The sequence below is a fragment of the Prorops nasuta genome, unplaced genomic scaffold (assembly GCF_024137725.1).
Source record: "Prorops nasuta isolate Cenicafe-Biocafe unplaced genomic scaffold, Cenicafe_Pnas_1.2 PNAS00002, whole genome shotgun sequence".
NCBI lineage: Eukaryota > Metazoa > Arthropoda > Insecta > Hymenoptera > Bethylidae > Prorops > Prorops nasuta.
Genome location: NW_027116799.1, coordinates 3,652,823 through 3,676,235, shown reverse-complemented (window position 1 = coordinate 3,676,235; position 23,413 = coordinate 3,652,823). Strand labels below are relative to the sequence as shown.

General features: G+C 34.6%; 1 protein-coding gene across 3 annotated transcripts in view; it reads right to left on the bottom strand.

Annotated features, from left to right (window-relative positions):
* Positions 1 to 23,413, bottom strand: part of LOC136775590 (lachesin-like) — a 101,915-nt gene that overhangs the window by 15,608 nt on the left and 62,894 nt on the right. For all 3 annotated transcript variants that reach the window (XM_066730524.1, XM_066730509.1, XM_066730515.1), the window contains exon 3: positions 2,526 to 2,625. In XM_066730524.1, coding sequence (XP_066586621.1) covers positions 2,526 to 2,580 — 55 coding nt within the window. In that variant the 5' untranslated portion in view covers positions 2,581 to 2,625. The remainder of the gene's footprint in view (positions 1 to 2,525; positions 2,626 to 23,413) is intronic.

Below are 23,413 nucleotides of genomic sequence, written 5' to 3'. Positions count from 1 at the left end.
GACGAGGAGGATAAACGCAACGTCGAAACTACTGTCAACGCTGCGTTCTGACGTATCGTCGTCGATTCTCGACTGGATACATCCTATACTATATATATATATATATATATATATATATATATATATCATATTGGAGCAAGACAACTCACCGATATTGGAAACTTTAACGTCACTGTATAGCATAGAGCTGTCGATGATTGATAAATGAAGGGAAACTTTAGAAAGGAGTGGAGGGGGGGGGGGGGTGTAAGCGAAAAAAATAAATTGGAACGACGTTGTACAAAGAAGGTGGAGGAAACGGTTGGGTGTGATAGTAAATTAATTTAGGCAGTCGCATAATTAAGTGAATCGCGGTGGATGGGTGGATAGCTTTTTAACGATTGCTATCAGTCTAAAAAGAGGTGCCCGTTACTCCTGCTGGTGCAAGCTATCCGCGAAGGCCGCGTGCCCGAGTAAATCACAGCGGATTTAAGTGGATTCTAGAAACCCCTCGGCTCCCAAGATCTATTACGCTTGTACCGTCATTGCGGCTTTGATCTCAGCAGCCCACGAAGAAATCTACTTGTGGCCAGCTGAGAGAATTCTCCCTTACATCTATCCCCCACACCCCCTTAAGTCTTAGTGCATTTCAATAAGACACTCACCACCTGTATTTCATTAAAGAACCAATTTACTTTACCTTAATCAAAATAAATAACGCTCTATTTGTTCAACTAAATGCAAGTAGTTTCTTGATGGTATTTCTGTGCCTAAAATTATCCTAGCGTTGGAATTCAATGCAACAATCCAAATACAAAAGAAATAACATTACGCATGATTGCAAATGAGCTCCGCAGTGCTGTTATAACTCTAGATTTAATTAAGATATCCTAAAAATACGAAAATTCACTAATCGTAAATAAGTTCTCTAAAAAAATTGATTTACCAATTAAAAGTCCATGTAAAAGCTTTAATAGGAAGTCTAAATTCACCCTCCAAAAGAATGTTTATTTTTACACAACTCAGAATATCCCTTTGGATTTTTTTTACAACAAAAACCTTACGAAGTGGTGAAAGGATCTTTAAATAAAATTAAGCTTGCACTTTCTAGTAATGATTTGAACTTTCATGAACCGCGCGCACTCTCTACATAAATTAGCCATTTAACCTCCGCTCCTCACTACCCCTAGACAACATTTACAATGCTTATTCTTGAACATTTTTCACCCAGAAATAAATTAGTTAAAACAAAGCTTTTTATATATACTGGAGTAAAGAAAGATTCAATTAATAAATACTGTTCTTCCGTGTGTGAGCGTTCTTTCAATTTGACAATGGAAACTGGGGATCAATTTCCCCATTAAATTCTCTTTCGACCAGATTTACCAACATGAACCACCAGAATGCATAATTTGAAGCTTCGTCGAGTTTACAAAGTAATGTAATTCCATGTGCTAAAAAAGTGGAACGGAAACAGCGTTATTAAAACTTTTACTGGGATGTTATTTTCCTTAATTGTTTATTCTCGTGAGATATAGGGTGGGGTGGGGAAGGGTGGGGGGGGGGGGGTGAAACGGAGTCGTTAATGTTTAACGTGGTAGTTGTAACGAGGGAATAGGGAAGACACGAGGGCTATAATATTGCTAGTTTTTTGCATGCAATTTCGTGTTCGCCAGGGTATACACGTCGTGCGAAATTAGCCATTTAAAGTCTGGGCGGTGTATAGTCCTAACGTTCTCCGGTTAAGGTGAACGCAAATGCGAATGTGGCATAGCGCGCAGCCCAACGTAGCCGGAACATCTGCGGCTTTCCCATGAAAGTCATGCGGCGGAAGTCGGTGCAATCGCGAATGCTGACTTTCAATTTGCGACACGTTCCAGACTTCCGCTGTACTACTATTCTCTTTATTCCCTTCGTCTCTCCTTCCTTCTCTACACTATCCTCCTTCCGAGATTCGTTCGACCGTCCCTATGCTGTACGGAGAGAAATATTATCTAATATTAATCTAAAAGAAGTCTAAGTGAATCTGATCAGGGAATATTTTGGCACTAAATAAATGTCTGATTGAAAAAAAGTGAATTTTGATTAAATTAATCATAATTTATCTGAATCACGAATAGTTTAAGAAGATATAGTGATAGTTTCAAGAAGATAAAGAATAATTACAATTTTTTAGTTTTTTTTGTATTGAGAAATAATTTTCTTGATAATAGTTTATTATTATTCTTTTACTTGTGCGATTCCAGTTTGGTCTTGTAATTTTTCTTTTCTGTTAACTAACATTTTTCATCATCGTTTTCTTTCTTCTTTGTATCAGTGGAACGCTCTGCCTCGGTATAATAATAAATTTCCTTTCTTTTCTTTTCTCTATCTCTCTCTCCTATACTATCAGGATTCTCGAGTTATCCGACAACTACCAGCGCGATTTTCGTCCAAGTCTTCTTCTACGTAGTTGGAGAAGAATAAAGGGGTGGAGGCAGTCGATCGAATCCACCCTTTTTGGGGCGCAGATGACTCGGCAAATAACTCTTAAGAGACTCACTCACATAGACAGAGATGCAGAATCGCGGCGAGAAACGCTGCGAGTTTCCGTGCTGCCATGGGACTGAACCAGTTTTCTGATGAGACTTGACAGCCACCAGTGATCTGCAAATTAAGTAAAAAAAATTTCAGCCATCTTTCTCTATAGTTATCTTCTTAACTCTTCTAAGTATTGTCAAATGTTTAACTTTCAGCTTTAATCTTTATCATTTTAACATAACTCGATTTGATTTTATAGAATTTTGTTATCGCAAACAGTATTTTAAAAGGTTTACCTTTTTTAATAAACGAACAAACATTTTTATCAAGTCTTATCGCTATAGGTAAAACGTTTGGTAAAGTGAAAGGTGAAAACTTGATAAAAGAATTTTATCAAGATTACTTCTTTCTTAGATTGGGTACTAAATCACTCAGCATTTCCTTTTGACTACTTTTGATTTTAAAGACTCTCAATAGACCAGAGCGTTTCCCATCTAAAGGACCGGACATATCTTTTTTGTAGTATAACTGTGTCCTATTCATGACAGAAAATTACTTGAACGAATTTCAATCAAAGACTATTTGTAGAATCATTCACAAGGAAATTATTTAAGTAGAAGAAATCGCAGTTTATTTCATGGTAAATTTTGAGAAAAAATTTACCAAAAATTATTAGTCTCAACACTTTTTCTTTCTAAACTAATGAAATTATCAAAAACTATTAAATGGTGGTAATCTATTCGAATGCTGTGGTAATTAAATTTTTCGGTTGGTTTCACAAGACTGTGCGGGTTTTGTCGTTGTAGGGTAACCGGTTAGCTTTAGTGGAAAAAAGGGTCGAGAGGATAACCTGGAGTCAAACTTGGTCTAACGTGGGAGTACGGCGTTCGCCGATGTAATTAATGGCTTCCCGACGGTTATCCTATCACCAATTAAAGGTGCCTCGCAGAGGCGTCTCGTTATTTCTCTCTTACTCTCACTCTCTCTTTATTTTACTTGTTCTCTATTTCTCTTTCTCATACCCTAGCTTCTACCCCTCCCCCAACCGTCCATTAACTCTCCCACACCCTTGCTCACCTTCCAAGAGAATCATCCTTCTCTATCGGTGTGTTAACGAATAGCACGCGAGAACAATGAAGCGTGAAATACAATTAAGGGTTAACAGAGCACACGAACACTTATCACTTTGGAATATATTAAATTATTCAGATACGATATGTAGACTTTTAAAACAAATTTTATTAAATAATTACAGTAATTCTCTAACATTTCTAAAATATTAACTGCACTGTAAATTATTTTTACAAATCCTTACTTTATGATTATTTTTATTATTCAACTTTACGATTTTTTCGTGCTGCAATTAATTATAAATGTTTGTAATAAAAGGTATATATTTAGGTTTTTAAAAATTAGTTGTAAAATTGATAAAAATCTTAACAAGTGTGGGTAAAGATAAATGGGAGGATATACATATTAGAAGAGAGTGAATAGCACTTGTAAATTTTACGACGACTTGTAACATGTCTATTTTAAGTTTCTGCATATATTTTGAGTAGGGAATGCACGATATACTAACGAAATATGAAAAATAGAATGGAAAATTGAAATCCGGCGATGGCGAAATGAGAGGTTTTGCCGCAGCGCACGTGTTTCTCACGTGCGAGATCGACCCTATGGTGTTCTTGTCTATTCTGCAGTCTGGTCGATTCGTCCAGTGTGCAACGACGTGGAGCGGAAGGGAAAAGAAAGCCGAATCGACGCTAAGGCAAGAGGAGTCATTGATTTATTGTAAAAATTGCGACACTCTATAAGTGTCAAGTAAGGTTTCTCAAGAAATCCACTTGGGATAAAACTTGAAGAACAATCGTGATTTTAAACTAATTACATTCTAACTTAAAAAAAAAATCAAATTTTAATTTAAACCCAAAGATTCGTTTTAAATATTTTCCCAAATAATAATATAAATTAATTAAAGAATATAGTAAAGAAAAAATGAAATGATTAAAAATTTGGAATATAGAAAAAGAAAAAACAATGTTTTATATAATACTTAGTGAAGTACGTTGAAGAATATAGGAGTAATCAGTACAGGGTAAAAAATTGTTTGACAATAAAATGAGGGAATACAGTAAGTAGTATATCCTTCAACAAGTGAGACTCGTCTATGAAAATTCATAGTGTAGAGGTTTTTGATAGGGGAGTGAGTGAAGGGTAAAGGGGAAGTTGTCATACGTGGCTCACTCAACTTCCGGTGATTTCGCGGTATTTCGATACTACGCTTCGTGTTATGGGCTTGAATTATAGAATGGAAACGGAGAGGGACTTGCCATAACTTATGACTTTCGCTCAGTCTGCCGCCTATGAATGTATGCATGAGATACGAACTTTATGCTTTATGCATTGAACGTAGCCGCGATAAGGAGTCACGAGGCAGTAGCTGCTGCTGCAATCTTGAACTGCACTGCGCTTGCACACCTTGCGGATATGCAGCTCATCGCTTAATCGCCCACGCATTTCGCTATCTGTCAAACTTACGAATCTTACTTTATACCACTTGGACACAACGGAGAACCTCGGAAGCGGGTGGATTCCATTTTTTATTTAATCCTTTATTATGCTGTATATGCAGTGGTGGCCAAATAATTAAAGACACCACTTATTTCAATAATATTTATAGATAATGTGTGAAAATAATTAGAAAAAAAATTATTTAAGAGCGGACAATTTACTAGTTTACATATTTCAGAGATTTTTTAAATTATTATATGTTCATATTAAATGATAATTTCTAAAATAGCTGAAACATGTAAACTAGGAAATCATCCATTCTTAAATCACTTTTTTCTAATTATTTTTACGCTTTATCTATGGACGTTATATGAAGAAATACTAATGTCTTTAGTTATTTGGCCACCAAAATTATTCCTCGCATTGAGAGTCATGGAGATTTTCTTTGATAATTCCCAGTTGGTAGCAATCCTACCAATTCAAGAGCTTTTCATTCAATTAAGAGATTAGGGGAATACATTTTTATCGGCGAATTCAAAAGTGGATTATTTTTATCAGTTCTTTTACCTATCTATTTTATTTATGACTGAATGGAGCGGAACGTTAAGCTGCGAGGCGCGAATTCGTCATGGAGAGACGTGAAATGTGTTAAATGAACATCACGACGCTCCTAGTCTGACGTAACAGAGTGGAAAAGTAGGTGGTATACACTTTTAACCGCATTTCCGTGTCATTTGCCAGAGTTAATGGACCCGCATTACCCGTTGCTTCCTGGAACCCTGCATGCAAGTTTATTTCATAGTATATATAACACTATCTAATATAGCTAAGTAGGATCGTCCCAATAACAACTCACGTCGTGCCTTATTATATTGCACGGATGTAACAAATATAATATGATAAAAATAGAAAATTCGTGCATCAAAAGGTTAAATAGTTTTTGGACAATGGTAATATTTTCAAGACGTTCCTTAATTGCAAGGAACTCTCATTATGGTCGAGTAGTAAAAAGTAGTAATGTAAGTCTTTTTTCAGGTGATACTCAAGTGGCAAGTAAATCTTCTTATTCAGTGTGGCGTCCACTTATTTGCTCTTTTCTCGTGGGAAACTCCTATTTCAAATGCAACTAAAACGGTTTCTTAAATCTTTCTTCCTGCCTCCCTCCCTTAATTTTCTCTCCATCTCTCTCCTATCTCCGTGCTCTTCCGTATATAACCTAAATTTCATGTCTTCGCAAGATATAATTATACCAAGTTTGCTTATTGAGTCCAGCTTATTCACGTATCACCGCTAATGCGATTAAAAGTAACTTGATGGTTGGCTGATTAAGCCAATATTCAAACACTAAGCCCCTGAGACGGTATGTCAAACCTAGACATTGCAGTTACTACTCCTGAAACTTTAATAGAAAAATTCAATAAAAGCGAACGTAAATTTTGCTCCGCGTAACATTATCTGGTATCGAATCTTATTCGTTTATATTGAAATCTTGAAAATCGATGATCGTCCTGAAAAATTTAAAGCAATTTAAAGCAACTTTTACTGTGAATTTCCCTCCCGACGATCTTATCACTGATCGATGTTTAAATTTATGTGAAACACTGATGAAGCTGTAGCAGCAGGCTGATTTTCGTTAGCGCAAGGGATAAGCTGTAAAAATGGTCGTCCATGGCAAAGGATTAGGGGAGTGAATTTATGGAGTAGGAGGTACAAGGAGGGAGCGTTCAATTTCAGTGGTTTTGGGTTTACTCGATTAAGAGTAAGGTACGGGTCGTTTGATAAATTTTATGGAATCGAAGAAAACACAATATTTTCGCTCAAGCGATCGTAAATGGCGTAATCTGGTGCGGTTCGATAGTTGTACCTGTTCGTGACAGGTAGATCGCAGTTATTCAGTCAGGCAATATGGGAATCGGTTACTCTCTGCCTGTACGTGCACTCCCATTGCGAGTACAGCTTTATACAGTGAAACGACGTACGATATCGAAAAGCAGTACACGTATATACTAACCTCAATAATTCCTTGCTTTGCCTGTACTTCAATAATATAGGTTTACCCCCCCCCCCCCCCGGCATTCTCCCACTTTTCGCAAGAAAGAACGGTTGGCCAAACTGTTTTTCTCCCTTACTATCTATATTTTTAACATATGTGAGAATGCTGTTTAAAAAAAATGATAAAATTATTTTATTATTAACCAAAATCATATAGGGTGTGTGTGGAAATATTGATGTGTAATTAAAAACAGCAAATGATTGCCAAGTAAATGACTGCACTAATTCTCTAGCACTTTCATTTTACGAGATTTATTTTATTGATTGATAATATGATTATTAATCGCATTTTATGATGGATTAAATTATTCGAAGCCCTCGTCAAAAATGAGGTGAACGAAGCCTGGTTGAATGGTAGAATAGAAGCACGTGGTGAAAATTTCTGTCTGGAAAGTATTCGCTGCTCTCCGTTGTACTTTGACAGGAATCAGCCCCAGGAATATTTTTACTAATGTAAATGAGTGAATGTTTGTACAAATTGTTGAACCTAAGCTCGTTTAACTTGGTAAAAACTATAACGCTCGATATGCGTAGCAGGCTATCATTTGTTTCGCAAGAATGTAATAAAATTTAATTACTGTCCGCGGGTAGCTTCACGAACGTTCTACTGCAGCACGCGATAAAAAATGAGAGCGAGTCGCGTACTTCCAGGTAAATACGCAACCATTTCTATCCGGCTCTAGTGCACACTGCACAGTTGCGTAAGTGTCATGTGCATCTGGTACAAATGGGCGTAAACGTGTGTTTTTCGACAATCAAATATTTCAGTTTAGGTTTCGTCCGTTGCTCAAAGCAAAAAACAAGTTTATACAGAAAATTCTATATGAACTGTAATAAAAATATTATATTTTCAAATTTTATTCGCCATATTTATTTCTGTTGATATTGTATTTTTGATTCCACAAAAATGACTGAAGAGATACTCGACGTTTGATTGAAAAACCGAATGAATGAATTTACAGGCGTGAAAAAGTCTCGAAAAATATTTATTCGTACTTCGGTGTGATTTATTGAATTTTTATCCATTTGTGAGTTTCACAGAGGATTTGATATTAAAAGTATACATACAGGGTGGTTCAATTTAGTATATGATCTTGATCAATTTCATAAGAAAGCCTATATACGGATGAAAATGTGAAACAAAAGCTGCTTGATCTTGAAACGTCATTTGCAGGTCAAATGAGAGTCATTCTGAATTTTTTAAATGGAACCTCGTATTTTTTATGGCATATTACTCTAGCTTATCTCGAAAGCTTTCTAAAACCTTTTTTATTTATTTTTTTATTTCATCTAACCGTTCAGGAGATATTTAAATTTGAATTTGCACATTGGTGTGGGTTTGACAGAAGTCGTTGCGTGACCGTTATACATACATATACGCCACGCATAATCTCGCTCACATACATTCTGCTTATAATTTCAAGTCGAGATATCTTGAAAATAATTAAATGATATGAAAAGATGAAAAAAGTGGTTCGGAAAGCTCTTAATATTTACAATAAATACAGTGCTAAAAAGTAGGAGGATCCATTAAAGAAAAAAATAAAATAACATTTGTTCCATTTTCATATGACTTTTGAAAGTCAAACTAATAGCACTGTCTCACATCCCATTAAAAAAAATAAATTTTTATTTTACATTTTTTTCTCACCCTCACTTTCCTTAGAAAATAATCGAAATTCTATATTTGTATAATCCACCTGTACATTAATAGAAAAAAAGAACCCCTACTAAATAAAGTAAAATTTAATATATGTAAAAAGAGCAAAATTGAAAATAAAGTGTATATTTTGAGTCTTTCAACATAATAATGTTTCTTAGGTCAAGCGTTCAAAAATGGAAAAGCTTTAAGGTTCCACATTTATATACGCACAATCATCATTATATTTAATCTAAAGTTCTAAGGTCAGAACTTGAAAATAAGCCTTTTCCACAAAAAAAATTAAAACGTTATAAGAATGCTACATTTCGCCATAATTAATGCCAAAGAATTTTAATTACTAGATATTACGTAAGTTGCGACCGCAATTCGTGTTCAACGAAATAGACAGTAAGTAAATGAAAAATAAACGTTTGCTGTAAAATAGAAGTGAATCTATGTCTATAGATAAAAGAGGGCGGTTCAATTGTATAATAAATTTGGTAGTATGTTTGTCGGTGTACGCTCACGTTTTGCAGAGTTAGGTGAACGAATGCGAGAATTGCTGGATTCAGTAAAGTACGTATTTCTCGTTGAGAAACGAGGTGATGGGACGCTCAGGTAAGTAAGCAGTTATTTGCGTTGAAGCTCAGGTGTGTTTCGTTGCATTCGAATTGTCACGGATGGACGACGTCGATTCATGCAGTTATACCAACACTAGTCCATCCCCTATCAGTCTTTCCCTATGTGTATATAAGTTTGCTCGTGTGTCCACATTATACAATATTGCAGAAGCTGCTCACGTATGCAATTCGTCCATAATTCCTCCTCGATGATACTGTTCCTTCTGGCTGAAACTACCTCAGTTCACGTTGCTGCCTTCACTGCTAGACTATACATATATACCATACTAGAATCTAATCAAGAAGCGACATGCCACTTTAACATGTACATTCCTTAACTTGTTTCAAGCTGAATTGTTGCAATCTCCCTCCCTTCTGCTCCTTATTCCAGCATTCCCTTCCTTAATTATTATCTCGCAAATCAAAGCATCAATATATTCCTTTTCGTGCATTAGTATTTATTTTAATCAAATGTTATCTGTATTTTAAATTAATTTATTATAAAGTCTTACTGAAACAAGTTTGAGAAAAAATCATGGCTCCCTTAAAGACATATAAATCGATCATTTGTATAATAGTTTTGTACAATTTGTTACAAAGACACTATAAAGCGGAATGACAGTTCCCAGTAAAACTACTAATAACAGCTTGTCAAATTAAGAATGGAAACGATATAATACCAAGTGATGCAATTGGTATAATTGTTTTAATTAGTATCTGGTAGGAGAGAAAGGGGAGAAAGGAAAAAAATGAAAAGCGAAATTAACTCTAAATTATGCTTTACATAATTGCAAAATCCATTAATATGTCCAGAAGTACAGTAATTTTAATAACTTTCCTTTCCATTGAAAATTGCGGATGTACGTTTCACATGGAAGGTAAATCCTTAAATACTTTGACCATTATTACACGAATAAAGAAAATAATCGCATTTACTTACGAGGATAATATAAAATTAGCAATCTTCTAATAATTATTCATACAACAAGGCCACTGTGTTAAGCAATTAAATAAAAAGTAAATTTTATGCAAGGTAAAACAAATTTTAAAGAATTAAAAATAAACGAGTTAAAAGGTTGAGAGAGAGGGTTGTTTGTTAAGAGGAAAAACTGTGCAGGGGTGAGTTTTAGCAGTGTTGGTTGATGGGGAGTCAGTGGAGAATTCTCAGTCGGAGCACACAGATCACGGAGGCATTGAGATCGTTTTAATTGGCCGTCTAATTAATTTGAAAAGCGGCGTGTCGTGTTAAAAGGGTGAAACAATTAAAGTTTTCTTGGTTGACATTATGCAGGCATAGAGGGAGGAGGGTCGTCTCGTGGCAGCCACGTGCCATGCTACAAGGAAGAAACTTAATTCTCGTCAGGTGTCCCGTGGGTTTGACGAGGAAGAGCTAAAGAATTTGGTGAAAGGGTGGGGAAGAAAGGGGTTGAATAAAGAGGATGGTGGGAGTTGGGGTGACGTCAACAGGCCTGTCTCTGGCATCCCTCTTATTGTACCATTCCACGAACGTCCTCACAATTTTCTCCAGCCAATTGAAACAAGCCCCACCAACTTCCTGGTTGCTTCTGGCCGAAATCGCGTCTTCGAAAGTCCGTCAGGCCGCAATAAAAATGGTGGTCTCGCGCCATTTCAGCACCATTAGCACGAATTCTCCACTACTTTTTCTCTCTACGTACGAGTGTAACGAAAAACCTCTCCAGACTTTCTACTTCCCGTTCAACTCAAACTTTTTATTCTCCCTCTCGCTAAAAGTGCCACGAGTGTATCGCGACTCGAACCACACTTGGCAACACACTCCGTAAACGAAGGATGAACGTTGGAGACTTTACAAGGATCTTCAATTGCTTTGTATGTTTTCCATACTCTTTTTTCAGTTTATTTCCTCCACACGGTTTGAAGTTTAGCAAATTCAATATGTTAATAGTGGAAGAAAATTTTAATTTAGATGCTTGGTTTATATTTGCGGTAGCTTTAAGGGGAGTTAAATGTTAAGAATATGAGTTAATTGGGGGGAAAATACAGGGTTATTAATATGCCGTCACGTTTGATTACAAAGCAGTATGATAAGATGTTATCTTATGTTAGTGGAAAGGTAAACGTGTTTGATATGTGGCAAGATCGATCAGAAAGTAATTGGCAAGAGAAGCACGTGTTGAAGTAGCCGTGGAAGTTTGCGATAACTTTAAAAGGGGAAAATATAATGTTGTTAATTCTGTAACTTTTGATTACTAATTAGTGCAATTAAGATGTTATCGTAGTATGTCGAGTGGCAGGTATAAAAGCGTGACTGATGTGCGATGAGATCGATCTGAAAGTAAATGGCAAGTGGAGCACGTGTGACGTATTTCCAGAAGGAAATCTATGGGGGTTGAAAATCCATGTTGATCGGGATTACCGCGATGAAGGAGGGACAACGAGGAAGACGAAGTCCCTAACGGGATAGCCAGGAAAGGCAGGAACTCCCGTTGGCTAGCTGATGCTGAGTTACGGTCGACCCTATATCCCTGGAACCATTACACGCGCCTTCACCCATAAATACACTAATACGAATCATCCAAATCCACTACAGGATATGTCGAGACTATTTCTAGAAGCTTCTCTCATCATTTTCTACTTATTCCACACATAGCTTTTCTGATCGCACAATTACCTCTTTCCTATACCTAAACACACTTAATTTCATCATTTTCATCTCTATTAAATATGTATCTAATAAATTGTTTGTGAGTGGTAATTATTCTCTAATAATATAACAGCAAATATATTTAATTTAAATAATTATGATCAAGTTTAGCAGTTGATTGAAATTCTTTAGTTTTATTATTATTGATTATATATGTTTATAGATAAATGCGGTAGAAATTAATTATTTAATTGACCAGTATCATAAATGCAGATACGAGCTGTGTCAAGTTATTGATTGCTCCAATAAAAGCAATGTTGACCTTGTTAGTGCCAGAGGGTATAATTTTATGTTATTATGGCAATATAAATTACCAGTTCAAATCACAAAATCGTCTAATAGAGTTAATTGTAATCAAGAAATTATCATGATGTATGTAAATATTGTCTAGTTAGAACCATTTCGTGTTTGTATGGTGTTCAACTATAATATGTACATATTTAGGGTGAGACTACCCAGAGTTTATCATTTCTTATTTCAGTTGTTTAAACTTGTAAAAATAAATCAAATACCAATATGATAAATAAGTATTATTATAGTTTAAATTAAATGTTGAAATTAGTTGTTAATAAATTTGAGTAAACGTGTAAAATTCTTCCTATTTATTCGTTACTAAATTCTATTGTATGTATGCGTAAGTTTTAAACTTGTACTACTGCGATTGTTCAAAGTTAAAAGTAGGTTCTGTGTTGACCGTGTTCGACGAGCTAATTTTCTCCAAATACAAATTTACTAGTCTTAATCAAGGTTTCGCTACTCAATTAATAAATTGATCGAAACATTTACCAAGGGAGGTTTTCAATTATATAATTTTTCTTTATATTGATATATTTCTTGATTAAATAGTAATTTATACATAAATAAATTTATCGCATTAAACCCATTTGCCATTGTTGTAATTCTAGTTTTAATAGCATGGAAAATGCATGTGCAGGGCGAAAAGTCACGTTTTCAACAAGCTGACATGGATTTGTCGTTGACAATAATTGGCTGCATTGCACTTGTCAAACGAGGCTGACCCTGATGGGCTAGATAGGTTTCATGGGCGCAAATTTGACACGCATAACCCACTCCATGAAATAGAACGATGACGTTAATGATGCTAAAATGTTATGTAAATTAAATAAATCTTAATAACCTCGTTATCAAAACAACGATTATGAAGTGCACGCGTGGTTCAAACAGGAAATCTATTATTCACGAGGGAAATTTTCATAAAAATGAAAGCTCAAAGCTTTGAGTGTCGTTGCAACAAATATTTTCGAAGGATTAAAAAGGAATTTTTAAAAACACTTTGCGAATATGTGATACGTTATCGCATTGTTACGAAGCACGCGTAAATCGACTCGGGTGTAGGTGAATCGCCATGTTTTACGAGGCTTTGACGGTATAGAGACACGTATAGAACGATTATATTCATTCCCCGCTATATACCTATATTTCACCATTTATCGTGGTTTTCAACGTAGCAAGTTATGTTTTGTAGTCGTCAAACTGTTTTCAGGATATGATTAATTGGCTATGTTTCAGTAACAAAGGCTTTAAAATTATCTCTATTTTAAATTTAAAAAAAAGCATCATAGCTTCATTGTATTTCATTTTCGACCAGTTTCCACGTGGATTGATTCAGGATTGCCAAATCGAATAAACGACGTTACGAGTAAATGTGCATTTGATAAATTATCTTTGAAATATCTATATATGTTTGCATTGATTTATTATTTTCCAGATTTACAATGACATTTCGTAGATCTGCATCGACTACTTTGTCTCCTGCATCTCTACTTACTATTAAACACATCTGCATTTGCAATACGGTGAGAGAATTACAGACAAGAGCAAGGAAACGTATTTTCCACGTGCGTTTATCTGTATGTGCCACGCACTGGTATTCACTACTGTTATTGTCTTCTAGATAAGACAATATATGCACGAGACTGCTTCTTGGATTTCTCGAAAGTGTACTTGTCTAATTGGTTAAGTCATGTGTTCGCACAGGCTCATTGTAATAGGTTGGTGCATCACAATCTGCTCGCAGAACATTAAAGCGTATGAGAATAAATTTACTGAAATACCTAGAGAACTGATTTCAAAGCACGTGAGTTATTTATTTTATTCTAATGATCGTGTACGAGAGACATATAAAAAGTCATCAAATAAATAAATTGTTACAGTTTTACTAATTGATACATTTAGAGGGAAGATTGGAATTTGAAGATAGTACGTTATAATGGGAAGGTCAAGGAACCTTGCCCAAGCACTATTATTCCGATACAAACATTTCAGAGGCTAACATTGTTGAGAGTAAACTCATTACCAAAGGACTGACTTAGGCAGTGGAGAGTGTTGAAGCCTCTTCTGTGCTTGAAGATGAATCCACGTAAGGTCCCGTGGTTTTGTAATGAGAATGCCTCGAAGCACGTCAGTAGGATACTAGGAATGATAATTTCCTCTCAGCAACTGCAAATAGTTTACTCCCCTTTACGACCTCACCTCTCTCAAGATCAAGGTTCACCGAATGTTCAGAAATTCTCGAAAAAAATTTGGGAAACTAATTATTTTGAAGGCTTCGTCATTGTCGATCAATCGAAGAGGGTGCTATAGTTTTCTTGCGAGATCAGAGCTTTGCAGGTAGCGAGTGCTGAGTACTCATAAACGCACGTGCTATCTGCTTAATGCATGTGCAAACTGGATGTAAAGGTGGAGCTAAGAGGAGCGTAGCATTGTCGAGGGTAAACTCATTAGACACAGGGAGGTTAAGCAGTCAGAGGTGTATCTTCCACGAGCAGAGGGAGATAGACCTCCCCAACCTTCTGTCATTCCATTCTGCCTATAACCCTTTACTTCTAGCAACTGTCACCCTAGAAACCATGATTTTCGTTGAATATATTTACTTGACGTAAGACACCAGTGAGAAAGCCCCAGATACTATCCCCCAGTTAGAATATCAAATTATAGCCTGAATATCATTTTAGATCTCCACGTGCATATCTGAAATAACTCCAATCCCATAATTCAACGAGGATCAAAGCGATTTCTCCCAATGGTTCCCCCTCTTTGTGCTCTTCATTAAGAAATCACATCCGTCAATAATAGACCGAGCCGTAAGAGGATTGAACGTTGAAATATTTAATCATTCTGAATTATTAACTCGTTCAATAATTTGTCCAAGCAAAAATTGGTCTTTTTCCAGCCGCAATAAAAGCTCTGGTGATAAATTACACTAATAAATGAAAATAACGCTAAACTGCAGTCCTCGGTGGTTTGCAAATTTATTTTATCCAGTTTAATTTGATCAGATAGCTAATTGACCCAGTTAAAAATACGGACTGATGGATTTCACGCTTTGCAAACATATAATTATATTTTAGAAGGGAGGATTTAATGAGCGTTTAATTGAGTAAATTGTTTAGCTTCAAACACGCAGCTGCGTTGATTGCTGATTCTCCAAATGCTGATCCTTTGCTTAACAAGATTCTAAAATTGATTAAATCTTACGCTCATTAATGTGAAAGTGTTTTCTGTTGATTTTATATAAACAAATTAATTTAAAAATATTGAATTGAATTTTTAAAGATATTAAACGTACCATACATAATTTAAGATCAGTATGTAGACAGATATATATATTCAGTCAGTGTTAGGAAGTAAGTTACTTGGAAAACTTTGAGGCCAGATTTGGCTAAATTCGCTGAGTAAGATTATTATCCGACTTACGATTTATCGACGAACAGGGGAAAGAAAAAGGGGAGGCTTTCGATGAATTAATTCAGCCTGCACGACTCTGCAGCAATTTTCAATTCGAGTGCACGGAATGATCTCTGCGTTAATTAAGCTTCTCTTTAGGCATTAATAGCGATATATGTACATAGCACACGTAGGGGAGACCGGGGTAAAACGGTACCCTTAAGGATAAAGGCTTATATTTAGGTTATTATTAAAAAAAATTTAAAATAAAACGACTTTGATTTAATATAAACCTTCTTTAAAGTGGTGACACAAAATTAAATAATTATTTTTATTTTTTATTAATCAAATCTTAATTTAAAAAAAACATAACAATTTACGGTTTTACCCCGACCCATGGGTAAAATAGGGTACTCCACGGATTCAAATTGGATACAAAAAATTGATACAAACTTAGCATGTATTACATGAGAAATTATGTAAATCTTCAATTTTCTAGTCAGTTCATCCTTCATGAGCCCATTTTAAATTTTTTATGCATTGTACTCATCCTTCTTGTAATTTTGTTAATGCGCATATTTTTTTACAATAAATACATTTATTAGGGGAAACCCAGGTAAAATAGGGTACCAGGATAAAACCAGAACCCATTAATATAACAAAAATTATATTCCTGATTCAGTCATTAATGAAGGTATGAGGTCCGATTTTACCGCATACGATTTTGCCCCTTAACCATACAAAGTGTATTTAAATATTATACAGACATATATCGTATGTAAATTAAAAATACGACTAACGAAATTATAGTTAAAAATATTACAAATTAAGTGACTTAAGTGAAAATTTACTCTATTAGTCCAGATTTTGTACTGAATACTTCGAAATTATCGGAAACTTTTAAGAATTATGTGTAAAAATGAAAAATAAAGCGTTTGGAAAGTAATCAAGCGCCAATGTTTACAAATTTTTGCTGACAAATATCTTCAAGTGGCACCATTACATACCTTCATTAATGACTGAATCAGAAATGTAGTTTATGTTATATTAATGGGTCCTTGTTTTACCCCAGTACCCTATTTTACCCCGGTCTCCCCTACAAAGCTGGAAGCTTTTAAAAATCGTTTCTGCCTTTTTCTGCATCTACGTGCGCATTTGCGTGACGATAGACATATCTGGATATCCCCCCCCCCCTCTTCCTCGATTCCTACACCCCGCTCATCACTTGTATATTTTTTTGTTCTTTCATTTTTCATCCATTTTACCATTACTTTTTGTCTGGCCATTATACTGTCCCATGCCCCTTCGAAATACATAAAGGCGCATTATTGCATTCTCATCTACTTCATTTCCATCTGCTTAGCAAAAAAAATCCGCTTTACGTCACAGTGAGTGGAGCGCTGGTATCGCCAAGTGATTGCGAAATTCGTGCTTCCCTCCTAAACGACTTTTTCTGGACTAACGTACTGTCTTTCTTCGTTACATTTGCAACCAAGTTTTATCACGTTAGTATAGTAAATAAACCCACTTATCTAACTCGGATACCTTTCAATCCTGTTACATTTGGACGGCTGCCTCGTGCAAGCTAATAATTGAACACTGGCACACTTTCTTTTAAACAATGGTAAAAGTAACTTTTGGAATAAGAGTATCTTTCAATACGAATATAAGCACTCAGACTTACTTTACAGAAAATTAAAATTGTTTAGAATAGAAGCTGATTTCCATTTTTGAGGATTTGGAGAGAATTATATATAAATGAATATAAAAAAGTCCTTTAAATTGTGTAATAATATTTTGATAGATAATTATTAAAATTTAATTATTGATATACTTTTATTGTCATAAAAATTAACCTATGTATCTATTTTCCATCTAATTTATGATGTAAAATCTGTATTTAAAGTAAAATATATAGCATGTTAAAATTCAATGAAGAAGAACCTGCATCAAATAGCTCTTCGAACAAACTCAACTGGGGTATTTAGTGAATTTATGCACTTTCAAGTAGGTTAGTTGAGACTATTGGTCAGTAGCACAAAAATTCAATAAATAAAAAAAAGTGAGTTTTTGTTACAATCTGTTTTATTAGGCACTCAAGAATTTATATTGAAGTTTCGTTATGCTGAGGTATCCACTGAACGAGGATTCTATTAATATTACAATGGGATAGCCCTGCTGAAAATTAGCTCGTTCGAACGATCCGATTACAATTTTCATCTTCCCGAAAAAACCTTTACGAAGAATTTCAACCAATGAGTCCTAATACTTGTTACGATTGTAATATAAAATTTTAAAACCGTATATCGAATATGTGATTCATTTCAAAGATATTTCAAATAAACACAAAAATTAGTTCAAGCAATAAGTCAGAGCTTAACTAAATCTTAATCAATTATAATAATTAATAATTGAAAATTTACGGATTCATCCATAACTTGTCTACTTTAAAATGAGTAAGTATATTTAATTATATTGACTAATTTAAAATCCAATTTCAGTTTTGTCCATTGTTAGCATTATTACACTTTTAAATATTTACTTGGTAGCATAGCAATTTCGTTTTAAAGTTCAATTGTAATTCGAAAAAACATAAGAAACGATCTTTAACTACAACCCATTAAATAAACATTGTAGCTTTTTTGCCAGCAAATGTTAGTGTATTATTTTTTTTATTTGTCCTAAAAAGTAAGTATATAAAGAAACCGTTAAATTTCCTGCACCAGAACGTTTATTGCACTGTATAAAAGAATTATGCGATATATTTTTTAAAAAAGTAAGTAGAAAACGTATAATCTTCTCGACGCATAGCTTTATGTGTAAACAACGTGACCAGCATGACGCATTATACAGATTGGGCGGTAGTTGCATAATTTGCAGTAATTGCAGATCGTCGTGACAAAATGCAGTTCTAGCGGGCTGTAAACATTGAAATGCTTTGTGCACCTTTCCCTGAAAGTATAAAAATAAAAATAGTGATAAAAATATTGAGAAATTATTCGATTAAATTATAAAAATCTGTTTTCTTAGAAGGGAGTCTTCATTATTGTAAAATAAATTATAGCAATAAAATAGTTTGAGAACCATTCAATAGCTAACCAATTTCTCATATTGGAAATCTTATTATAAAGATGTAAGAAAGATACCGGAAGTTATAACCGTAAGAAAGATTCCTCCTACTACTCGGAATTAATTCTCCATTATCTGAAGGGTTAGTTTTACCAGGCTGGTATCCCACTGGAATGTGTATTGTTTTTATTATTTTCGTGGTCTCGCTGCATCCAGTTATTGATTCCTCGAACGAAAGTTTATCCTAGACGCAATAATGGCTATTTGTTTCTAAGTCAAATTCCCCAGGGACCAGCAGCCATTCCATGATAATAACAATTTCTTTTAAAGTAGTCGAATGTCTTCGAGAATTGTTTCATCAGTAAAATCCACCTAACTATACCAACATTAGATTGCTCTCCATGGAAATCTGGAAGAATCTAAAGTAACAAGTAACGATAATCAAATAATATATCGAAGAGGTAAATCAACAGCTTGAAACGTGACATAAAATCTTCTTAAGCTGGAAAAGAGTTGGTAGAATTTGAGAAAATGATTAATGATCCTTCCAAATATGAAAATTTTGCTTGATTGGTATAGCTATATATATAAATATGAAGCTGACTGTGGGTGTTGAATTGTGTAAGTGTGTGACACTAACGAGGTAGACTACGATGACGTTATAGAAAGGAATATCCCATGCTTGAAGCTGCAGGTGACGTGAAACAATGGTAGTCAGCTGCCGATTGTCAATGACGGTGGGAGCATCCTAGTCTTCTGAATCCTGAGGGTAGCTATGAATGGCGAGAACCAGGCTGGATCCTACCGTTTCCTTGCGACAGGAAGCTCATTAGGCATAGCCCTGAGGCCTGCTTTGCGTCTTTGCATATACCAATGGGAATGCTAACGCAAACCTTATAGGCCTTGATGTATAATATCTCTGTATATGTATATGTTTATTATATAAGTATAATTACATAACATACCAAGTCTATATGACTCAATATTACGTATTATAATAGTAATCAGTCTTGAAGACTACTATATGTATATAGGTACAGTTAGTTATTGCTATCTTATCAACGAATCGCAAATGCATCAAATTCCCTTTAAAATTTCCATACCATTTTACATACTGGGTGCTTTTTTTATTGAGTATCTATCCTGAATAAATGGAATTCAGCAATAAATATTGAATTTCTCAAAGACAGATGAATATTTGCTTCGAGGGAGAAATTAAATTATTAAATAAAAAATATTTTAGGTGGAGGAGTGTAGAAGTTTTGGAGGTCAAATTTGATTTTTTTAAGAGGAACCTTATATTTTTTATTAAATATTCTTCTAGTTTATGTTAAGAGCTTTCCGACACACAATATGAAATTATCATTTCTTTCAATGGCTCACTAGATATTTCAATTTGAAATTGCACATAGGCGTTGGCTTGATTAAAGTAGCTAGTGTACGTGAATGCCTCGCATACACACACATTTAATCACTTACCTGCTTATAGTTTTAGTTTGCAACATCTAATGAACAGTTGGTTCAAATGATAAAATAATCTAGTGATTTGGAAGGCTCTTTTGAGATAAGAAATAAAAATATGCAATACAAAATATAGGGTTTTATTTTAAAAGTAATCAAGGTGATCTTTATAACTTCTGTGTTTCTCAATTTAGAATATTCTTTATATAATTATTGAAAGTCCAATTTTAAACAAAAATTAAAGTGTGTTTGGAAAATTCAATATTTACTGCTATTTCATATTTATTCAGGGTGAATAATCATAAAAAATCACCCTGTATATAAATCAGTTACTATTAATTTGTTTCTCTTTAAATCCACGGTTTTATACCTAAGTCAAAGCTTATACTTTTGAATATTGTGTATCTAACTAAAGCGATTGAAAAATTACATTTTTTTTTTCACAAATATTTAAAAGTAGCTTTTTACACGACCAAATAAAGGACTATTAAAAATTGTAGAAAATATCAATAAAGTATTTACCTCAGTACCCAGCTTTTCACCAACCTTCCCTAATATTATACATATATGTACAGTAAGCAGTTAATAGAGATTCCGATATTTGTCATCGACTCATTTATGATGTCTAATAAGATGTATGGAATTATAATAAAACGAGACTTGGTTATTATCACTACGTTCTTCGCGTGCCTTCATTTTAGCTGCTCAACATGAATAGATCCTTTTCAAATCAAACGACTGAAGAATTCAACTCAGCTACGACTCGATTTTATTATCAGAACACACCATATATTTCAATAGGCACAGCAACTTCTCTGGATCTATGAAATTCTAAGAGGAGGAAATTCTGAAGGATGTCATTAAATTCCTGATTTACCCGAACTATATCTTTCCTAAACCTGACATCAGTATAGACACGATACTTCCAACAAAGTTTAAAATACAAATAAATTAACATTTATTCATTTTAGTAACTGAAAACACAAATTTCGTTAAAAAAAATCAATAAATTACAGGTATTACACAAAACTATAAATTTCAATTAAAATTAAATTTATAAAAATATATATCAATATCAAAATATACTCACTGCCCAAACTAATTAAAGCTATATGAATAGCTAGTTTTATAAAACCAGGACAAGGACTTACCTGTAACATAAGAAAATTTACACTATAATAAATATTGGTACAATTATTATCACTAAAAATACATTCGAATAAGTTCAGTCGACATGAATCTGACAATCAGCAAAGTAATAGCATGCGTATAAATAAGATTGCATATTCATCGCCAGTTAGTCGCGAAGTGTAAAGCTGAATAAACAAGGGAGATTCGTTTACTGAAAATATCCGAAGAATCGAGGGGAAATGGTTTGGTAAAAATATCGTGGAAAATCCTGTAGCTTCCAATCAGGGCACTGATTTTCTTCTTCGAAAGCTCTTTTGCATTGGCAGGTTCGCGAGTATAGCATTTGGATAGCTCGGAGGCGGATGCTGGTTTGCATTCTGCATAAAATTATGCCAGCATTCTTATTGCTGGAGAACGCTACGAGTTCAAATGCAAATGGAGACGCATGGAACAGGTACGTATATATAGTGGCTTGTCACTGTGACGAATTTCGTTGAAGGGGTTAGAGTGATGGGGAGAGGGAGGGGGGGGGGGGTGAAAACGAGAACGGTAACAGAAATGGAAGGAGCGATGGCGAGGGGCTGGACAACTTCTTCGTTCTCGCGTGTTTCAAGCTGGAAGTTTGATGAGCCGACGCACCAATTGCGGCGGGACCAGCTGGAGACCGACACAAACTGCCAGCAGATGCTCCTGTCCTTTCTAAATTAGACAGAAGCTGACAAAGAATTACTCAACTAATCTTCGCCAGCTCGTACCGTTTACAAATACGTAAAATTCATGGTAATTGTAAAAATACAGTCAAATTAGAGTAAATATAAACTGTATAATATTTTTTTTGTTAACACTCTCACTGACAATTTATATAATTTAAGATTGTCATTGGAAATTTCTATTTTTACTGTGTAATATTTAAAAAAAAAACATACTGACATCTTTAAACGTCACAGTGAAATAATTTAATTGCAAAATAGTCGAGTTATTTAGATTTTTGAGAGTTTTATAAAAATTCTTAAATATTATTAGCTGATTGCCTTTATTTTTATAAGGTGTGTCTTCGAAATAAATGACGAAAAGGATATCCTGACGATTGCAGGATCTCTGGATAATTGTATGCTCTTGAGTCAAGTGTCCAGATGGGCGAGAGGGAAAGAAATCCTTCTAATGAACATCCTGCTGCAAAATCCGCACTAGTAATTCCCGACTGAGAGTTCCGTCTCTCTGGAAAACTCGTTTCGAGTACATCGTGGTATAGGAGAAGGCGAATTCTTCCAAGTACCACAGAGCCTGCTGCTCGGGATTTTCTCTCATTTCGACTTGGATCCTCCAAAGCCGAGGCCTTTCTAATAAGCAATGCTTCAAAAGTAGCATTAACCGAACTCAAGATAAATCCTTGCGTTAAATCTTTCGATACACCACTATTAACCCTGATCGTATTACATGTTTCTATAACGAATCATACCATGATGTAAAAAGGTTAGAAGAGCGAAGGATTATATGATCTTGTTCCAAGGTTTATTTTAAATTGATGAGTACAAAGTATTACAATGTGGTCTACTCTTATATAACATTTTAGCTATGTTAAAATCTGCAATAGTACGACTTAGTGAATTTATCCTTAGAGAGATTTTTTATCCAATTCTTCTCTACATTTGATATCATGATTAACACTATATTCGCAAATATCTTTTATTTCTATGAATTATTAATTTAAAACAAAAATGCAAAAATTGTGTTAGAAATGCAATATAAAATAATCGAAAAATTTAAGTTGACGCGTACGACTCAAAGTGAAACCGTATTCCGATTAGGGAAAAGTTTGAATTTTATAAGATTTAACAAGTCGTATCATATTTTATTAATAATATAATTTTACGCTCTCGCGTTTGATTTCGATGAAAATCAGAACATTCACTACCGAGGCATCGATCGTTTACAATCTTTTCTACTGGAGTCTCACAGTTTTGCACACGGATAACCCGAGGGAAGAAAAAATACGATAGAAGCGACGTGAAACTAAAGTTTCAGCTCGATTCTGGAAAATCTGGTGAGCGAGCGGTT